Source organism: Eurytemora carolleeae, unplaced genomic scaffold (genome assembly GCF_000591075.1).
Source record: "Eurytemora carolleeae unplaced genomic scaffold, Eaff_2.0 scaffold754, whole genome shotgun sequence".
In the NCBI taxonomy this organism is placed as follows: Eukaryota; Metazoa; Arthropoda; class Copepoda; order Calanoida; family Temoridae; genus Eurytemora; species Eurytemora carolleeae.
In genome coordinates, this window is record NW_019396640.1 from 64,400 (window position 1) to 72,671 (window position 8,272).

The following is an 8,272-nucleotide window of genomic DNA, read 5'->3' on the forward strand; positions in this document are numbered from 1 at the left end:
CCTGTATATATATACTGTTTACTTCTCTTTCCTTGAATGACCTTGAATTGATTCTAACTTATTTAATTGATAAAATCTCAAACTATTTAAAAGAAAGAAAAAGAGGGATATAAGGGAGGATGGGAACGGGGGGAGCAAAAGGGAAAACTGACAAGAGAACATGAAAGACTGGGAAGAGTGAATGTTGAAATTAAACAATATTAGCTATGATAGAACAATAGAAACGGAAAAAAAGCAATCTAAAATAGATATCTTCTGAAATATCGGCAAATATTAGGAAAAGAGCATTAAAAACAAGATGTATTAAAGTAAAAATGTTAAATAGAAAAAGAATAAATACGAATAAATACATATATCCGTTAACTGCCGTTTTCAAATCCCCCATTGTAATTTGTTAATAAAGATAAAGATAAAGATAAGGATAAAGATAAAGATAAAGATAAAGATAAAGATAAAGGTAAAGATAAAGATAAAGATAAAGATAAAGATGAAGATAAAGATGAAGATAAAGATAAAGATAAAGATAAAGATAAAGATAAAGATAAAGATAAAGATAAAGATAAAGATAAAGATAAAGATAAAGATAAAGTAAAGAATGTACCTTGAAGTGCAAATTTAGAAGATCAATCATCTCTATGTTAAGCCTAGCAACCTTCAAAATAGATATTTTAAAGATATTCTTAAACATTTTCTTTTGACTCGTAATATCATCTTTTAAACATTTTGGAAAAGAAACTGAATTATTATCTTTTAGTCATGGATAATATTTCATTTTTTTTCATGAACATTGTATTATACTATAGTCTTTTTCATAATACCTGTATTTTCTTGTATTTTCGTGGGTAGATATACTTATTTTTCAAACATTTTCATGAGTACTCTGTAATATATTATTATCTGGAGAGCTTTTCCATGTTACACTGTTAAAACTTTTTCTCACGAATTTTGTTTTATTATGTATAAATTTATTGTTTATAAATAAATATATTATTTAATCGATCTTTTAAACATTTATGAGCATTAAATCAACTTTTTCACGGCTGGCGCTGGATTTTCGAACATTCCTGGAAAATATAAAAATGTCGTCTTCATTATCAAACATCTTCGAAACGGGAATAAATGTTTTCAAAAGTAACTCTCAGATCATAAAAAATATAAAAATATAATGAAATATTAACTATATACGAATGCGTCGAAAAATTATTGATGACTATTGTTTGTAATATCTGAATGATTTGTTTGGAATTAAATTGATTTCTTTACTATCGAGTCGTATGTTGCAACTTTCTGAATTTGTGTGGACGCTACATTTTTCGGTATGAGTCGTTTTCAGCAATTTTCTCCTTATAAACGCAACAGATATAAGTAAGATTAGTAGCGATCACCATCGATAATTTTTCGCCGTAAGCCTATATCCCCTTTCATTTTCTGAAACACTCCCTGTAAAGCTTCATTTTACAAGGTGTGATCATAAGTTTTTGCGGAATATACTAAATACTATCAATAGTGAATAAATGTTTCAGCTCAGCGCTGTATTTCGAAAGTTTCAAAAATAAATGATCAAAAATTTATCAATTANGCTAAAGTGCTTTGCGTTGCCCGTGGAATATTAAAAACACTATGAAAAAAATCAAATTTTAAAGAAAAAAAAACTTGTATAGCCTATGTTACCTCCAGCTAGGGTAAATGAATAGGTTTAAATAAGTATAAAGTGAGATTTGATGAAGTTTTTGATTATCCGATCGAATTTTAAATTTAAATTTTGCATGTTTATTGGGATATCCTGTTGATGTTCGGCTTTCCAGAATCAATGCCTTGCAAAATTCTCTACTCACATGTCAACAGGGGTGTACACTGTACAAGGCTAGGGGGGGGAGGTAAAACAAAGTGATGTGCCCCTATTTGTAAACTTTTTGGTGAGGGTATTACAAAAAAGTAAACCCGTCAAATAAAAAGATGTTATCTCTTGCAATCCAGTGTGCACCCCTCTGTATGTCATCTTTTTGCAAAAGTCTTTACGCCTTGCCAACTTCGGCAGTGTAATACATGAAGGAACATTGTTCAATTTGTCGGTCCATCCTTCTCGACTCTTCTCAGTTTATGGAATTTTTAAACGAAAGTCATCCGTGAATTCTAACATTTTCATTTTAAGAGCTATATAATATACTATAGCTTGGGAACACAACTTTCTCTGCAAACAAAATCTTTCACTATTAAAGTCAACCCACTTAAAGGTACTGTAAAGGAAAAATGAAAGGAGGTATAGGATGAAACCTGAGAATCTCAGGAGTTGAACGATACCTATACGACATCTATCTGATGTTCCTGTCTCGAGAAATTGTCATAAAACTGTGTCAAAATTATACCAAACCGTATATATGTCCGTATCACGTGACAATGATGGTTGGAGTTATGGTTACATTTTCGGGACGCATAAATAATATTATTAATTATATCTATTAAAATTGAAAAATTATTAAATTCAAATAATAATAGGAGCAAACTTTAGTTTCTCAGGCTTCTCTGGGGTATCGTTGTTTTCAGATTGGTTGCGTATTTGTTGAATATGATCTGTTTAATACTACGAATCTTATACAAAATCTTACATATATATGTTTTGGTGTAATTTTGACACTGTTTTATATCAATTTCTCGAGACAGGAACATCAGATAGAACTCTTTTATGTCTCAATTAACTCCTGAGATCCTCAGGTTTTATCCTATACCCCCTTTCATTTTTCCTTTACAGTCCCTTTAATTTAGAATTTTTAAACCTATAGCTCAGAACATTCCTGTTGATCTACCGAGTTCCACAATCAAAGTTTGAAGCAATAGCTCACGGGTTATGATAGGACATACAAACATCATAACAGATATTACTCCTTTATATTATATTTTTAATATACTTTGTTTACATTATTTGAATTGTAAATATTTATCTATATGTTACTTAGTATCAGACAAATTAATATGATTGAAAAAAATAAAAAAAAGTTGAAAGCAGGGTTTAAAGATAATATTTTGTTAACCGGGCCTACTTTCGTTAAATGTTAACGTTAAATATTACTTTTATCATTGAGATTTTCATTATATTAATAAAATGATAATCGTTTAGGGTTTGCGCCCCAAATTAATACCAGTTTTTGGAAAAATTCAGTGAAAGCCATAAGATTAAAACCAATAAATTTTAATCTGATTGGTAAACATATCACGGAGTTAGGTTCTCATCATATCAACCCCATTTTGATATTTATCAAAAATATATGTTTAACAATTAGTTTGGCGAACATCTCAGTATGAGTATGATCTTTTAGGCTTCATCAAAAGTCTTTTTAAATTGTTTTTTATCTAACTCCGATCCTTAAAAAAAGGTTCAACAAAAATTGTATTGTAGAAAAATTTTTACATCCAAATAGAAAAACTGTAAGAAATTTTAATATGTTAAGAGTACGCAGGACAGAGGAGTGTATACAGAAATCATACATTATCTTTATTAAGACAAAACAAGTTTGAAAATCAATAAATAACAAAATTTAGTAAAAATGAAATCTTTCAGAAATTAATTAGAGTCCGTAGGGAAGAGGTGTGCTGCAGAAATCATCCTTCTGAGCCTTGTATAGCCTATAAAAGCGAAATTACATGGGTTTAGATAAAAAGATTAAAAAATATAGATTACCATGCAACAATGAGTCTAAGCCCACGATTTAAAAAACCTCGAGAAAATACGACTCGGGTGTAAGCTGCCGTTGGGCATTATTTACGGCTTGAGCTTTCGGATTCAAACTGCATCTTGTTTTTCCACAGAGTTGAGTTCAAAAAATCGGTTTAATATCGTATTTGTCGGATTTTCATGGTAGGAATTGGCGCATTTTTTTTTATGAGAACAAGACTCAACAGTGAGCCTTATTCTCCACTAAGAATTTGGGGGTTTTAATCTCCGAATTTAAGTACATAGATATATAGATTAAATTTTGAACCGTTGAACGACGGTTTTTTTCTTCAGGGTTATGGTCGGACATTGAAATAGCATTAGAGAAAAAAATTAGATATTATGTAGTATTTAGCTATATCAATTCAAATTTCCCTGCATATCTAAAGTATTTCACTGATACTGATATTAAAAATAAAATAAATATAAAATTCACAAATCCTGTGGAATAAAAAACGTTAAATAAAGAGCTTTGTTTCATATTTAAAAATGATTTTTTTTATTTTTGGAAATGAGAGGAATGAAGGAGAAGGTTTATTTATCATTTTAAATATGATTTGTTGTATTTCCAATTTAAGTTTAAGTGTACGTCATACTTTACTAATTCAGAAAATATAAAAATTATTATGTTCACAAATAAAATAAAAAGACGAAAATCGGAATTCTTATCGAAAAATTTAAAAATTTAAATAAAATTCAAATCCAAAGAGCTATTTCTGTTTCTAAACGGGAAGTTTAGTATCGAAATGTTGGCAGCTTTAATCTGCAGGATTCTGTAATTTTATACTCCATATTCATATCAATTTTATACATTCAGACATGATTGCATATTTCTTATGTAATTGAATATATATTTACTTTTCGAAGCAATGTGATGAATCCAGTTCGTAGATTTGTGACATCGCTAGATCCTGATCAAATTGTTTAAACAACTTTTTTTTTAAATGAGAAGACAAAACAAGGGAACTGCAACTCTCTTGGTCTATGTGTGCTAAAAATTTTAAACCTGCAATCTGAAGTGCTTTCTCAGAACAACAATTCAAAGATGCAAGCAAAAATCTATCTGGATTTTTTAAAAACTAATTTAAAGCTGAAGCTTCAACAGTTCTCTTTGTTGTTTTAAAATATACATGGATTGGATAAAACTACACAAATCTATAAGCGAGTTAGTAAAGTAAAATCAAAGGCAACAAGGCGTTGAAGCACTTCAAAGTCGGCCAAGTCTTAAAATTGCTACACAATTTTTATATCTTTGTAACTAAACCAAAGCAAACCAAGATCGGTTGAAAATCAGGCATTGATTACTTTAATAAAAACTGTAATACATACGAGAAGAATTACCAAATTAAGTTTAACTTAGACAAATTCTGCTACAAACAAAAAAAAAAGTTTTTATCTGNTTCCATGAGCACCTTGACCTCTGGTGTCCCCTGACACCCAGAATAACCTCCAAGCCCCACAAACCATCTCGGTGCCTAGTGTCACGTCTCCAAGCCTGTGCGATTATGTTTCCACGCATCATAATATGATCTCCACTAGTATAGTTCTTATTTTTGTTTACCTATTATGGTTTAACCAACCTAATATCAAAATATATCTCTTCATAGTAGAATTCAAAATAGTTTAAAGAATCATAATCCGCAAATTTCAAATATTAATTCATTATATTAATAGTAACTTGTGAAAAGTTTACGCATAGCTTATGATAAAATCCTAAGTTCTTGTATTTCTCAAAAACTATTGTTTTTAGTGAATTGGAGCTCATACAGTTTGATGCTCGTACATGGTAAATTCTAATGGTAAGCCTGTTGAATAATAAAGGAATTGAGTCTTTGTCACAAACTCTGATTTTCTAATTCCTATATCTCTGCAACCCAATGTCGTAGACCTAAGATATTTCAAACTATGAATTCTGTTGCATCAAATTATCTTAGTTTGAAATATCAAAAGTCTACAAGATGAGGTTCCATTGATATATGGATTATAAAATTTGAGTTTGTGGCAAAGACTCAATTCCTTTGTCTACTTTTAAAATCGCAATAGTTTCTTACAAGTTCATGAATGTTAAAACAAAAATAAAAGTCTTAATCTCAATAATTTAGACTTTTTAATACAAATTAATTATATGCAATGTAATAAACTATTTAATCATGTTGAGATTGTTGAATTTTTTTTTGTGAATTGAAAAGCCAACTATGCTTTTATTAAGACCTAACTGCAGGGCGTGGAGACAGAATAGCGGAGGCTTGGAGGCGTATCGAGAGGCGTGGAGACGGTCATTCTGCAGATCAGAAGGCTTCTGAGGTCACTTCGCGGGGATTATTTAGTTTTTTAGTTTAGTTTAAGCTGAGTTCATTGGATATCATTTATCTGTGTTTCTTTAAATCAAATTTTGCTTTACAATACTTTTGAAAAGATATCTTCAAAGAAGTTTAGGTTTCCCTGAGCTCTGGTTTCCAACGCCTCAATGTTGACCGGAGAGATGGATCCACGTTGATAAGCTGATATATCCTGCTCTGGGTATTCAGAAATAACTGAGTTTGAATCATCCTGACTAAACCGGTTTGATTTTTCCATTGCTCTGAACTCGCTATTCTATAATTTAAAAATATGAAAAACTTTCGTTACAAAACTTTTTATGAAATACCTTCGCAATCCGTTTGTTTCTATAGAAATTTTGGGAAAGATGACCCTCTTCAAGTAGGAGCTGACCACCAGCCTGTGAGAGCCGCATTACAGAATCTCCAGTTGGCCTGTAGATTGCACACTCACTTATGGAGACACCAACAACACTATTTTACGATATTCAAATAATGAATAAATGAGAATATTATTTAAATATTAAAGTAGTATAATGGGGGCCGGAACTCTGAAGATCGATGAATTGAAAAATAGACTTTTTATGAACGAATGAATGTATCAACAGATTCTTAAGTTAAATATACATAGTTAATAAATTTTTTGTTTCTTGAAGGGGCTGTATGCGTAAATTTAAGTGACCTTCCCATTAAAAAGGGACACCTACGTTTCCTAACGGTACCCTTTAAATCTTATTTATCCAAACAAACTCTTTTAATTGTTCAAGACTTTGTTTGTGCGGTTTTGTGTTAATATTGTTGTATTAAATTTAAGGGCTATTATAATATTCATTTTCTAGTAGTGGTAGATTATAAATATTCACATTAGTATTCTTTAAAAACCACGTTTACCAGGATGAAATGTGATGTCATTCGTAATGTCGAGAAAAATGTTTAAAATTCTTCTAATTAAATTATGTTTAAAAAAAATGATATGAACAAACTATATAAATCTTTAAGTTTTACCAAATTTTATTTTGGAAATGATGAATATATATTGAAGATTTATAAAAACTTGTGTAACGTTTTCGAAGTTAAATAAGTCTTTTTTGTCAAAAGTTAATAAATTAGTTATTAAATTTATTGAATATTGAATATATTCCTAAGAATAAGAAGGACTAACACCATGTTGCCCTGTCTACAGCCAAATCTGGACTGCGCAAACACAAATGTAAAATAGCAATCTAAAAATCTAAAAATTAAACTCGGAAGTGAATTTACAAAATAAACAATTTATAACTACTATATTGTAGAAATGATATGATAACCAGGGAAAGAGATGAATATAAAATATAAACACTTTTTTGAATATTTAAATAATTTGAAATATTTAAATAATTTGAAATGTTTTTTTTGATCTCTACAAGGCATTATTGTGTGATAACAAGGCACGGATGAGTAGTTCTGTAGTTCCTACTATAGCTGTAAGGTATCTTCTCCTTCTTTACCTTCTTCTCCTTCTTCTCCTTCTGCTCCTTCTTCTCCTTCTTCTCCTCCTTCTCCTTCTTCTCCTTCTTCTCCTTCTTCTCCTTCTTCTCTTTCTTTTCCTTCTTTTCCTTCTTTTCCATCGTCTCCTTCTTCACCTTCTTTTCCTTCTTTTCCTTCTTTTCCTTCTTTTCCTTCTTTTCCTTCTTTTCCTTCTTTTCCTTCTTCTCCTTCTTCACCTTCTTCTCCTTCTTCTCCTTCTTTTCCTTCTTCTCTTTCTTCTCCTTCTTTTCCTTCTTCACCTTCTTCTCCTTCTTCTCCTTCTTCTCCTTCTTCTCTTTTTCCTCTTTTTTCTCTTTTTTCTCTTTCTTCTCCTTCTTCTCCTTCTTCTCGTTCTTCTTTTCCTTCTTCTCCTTCTTCTCCTTCTTCACCTTCCTTTCATATTCCTTCCTCTTCTACGTATATACTTCTACTTCTATTGCCTTACCTATTTATTAGCCTTCGGTTTTTATTCCATTTTTTTATTACTTCTATTCTTGTTATTCCTTCTTTTACTTTATCTCATTCTTTTTTAATAATTCCTTTCCTGTTTTGATTTTTCTACTTCTTCCACATTTCCATATATAAATAAAAGTTTAGAAGCTTCTTCCCCTTTTACCCCTGACAATTATAATTTAATATCTCCCCCCTCCTGCACTGAACCTAATTAATCTCTGATTAGATTATTTGATTTGAACTATTGTTTTACCATAGTATATTATACTGTACTATACCTTCATAT

General features: G+C 30.3%; 1 protein-coding gene across 1 annotated transcript; it reads right to left on the reverse strand.

Annotated features, from left to right (window-relative positions):
* Positions 1 to 4,417: 4,417 nt before the first annotated feature.
* Positions 4,418 to 7,304, reverse strand: LOC111706736 (uncharacterized). Its single transcript, XM_023479661.1, has 4 exons — positions 7,169 to 7,304; positions 6,357 to 6,501; positions 6,152 to 6,304; positions 4,418 to 4,620 (listed from the first exon to the last, which is right to left on the reverse strand). Exons 1-4 carry the CDS (start codon positions 7,192 to 7,194, stop codon positions 4,564 to 4,566), a joined length of 381 nt encoding a protein of 126 aa, XP_023335429.1. The 5' UTR covers positions 7,195 to 7,304; the 3' UTR covers positions 4,418 to 4,563.
* Positions 7,305 to 8,272: the final 968 nt, after the last annotated feature.

What these genes read in the sequence shown, in the direction of transcription:
- LOC111706736 (XM_023479661.1), bottom strand. Translation starts at nt 7,194, where the DNA reads ATGGTGTTAGTCCTTCTTATTCTTAG. An exon ending in GAAACAAACGGATTGCGAAG is followed by an intron (nt 6,305 to 6,356) that starts GTATTTCATAAA and finishes TTTAAATTATAG; the next exon opens with AATAGCGAGTTCAGAGCAAT. An exon ending in CGTTGGAAACCAGAGCTCAG is followed by an intron (nt 4,621 to 6,151) that starts GGAAACCTAAAC and finishes CAATTTGATCAG; the next exon opens with GATCTAGCGATGTCACAAAT.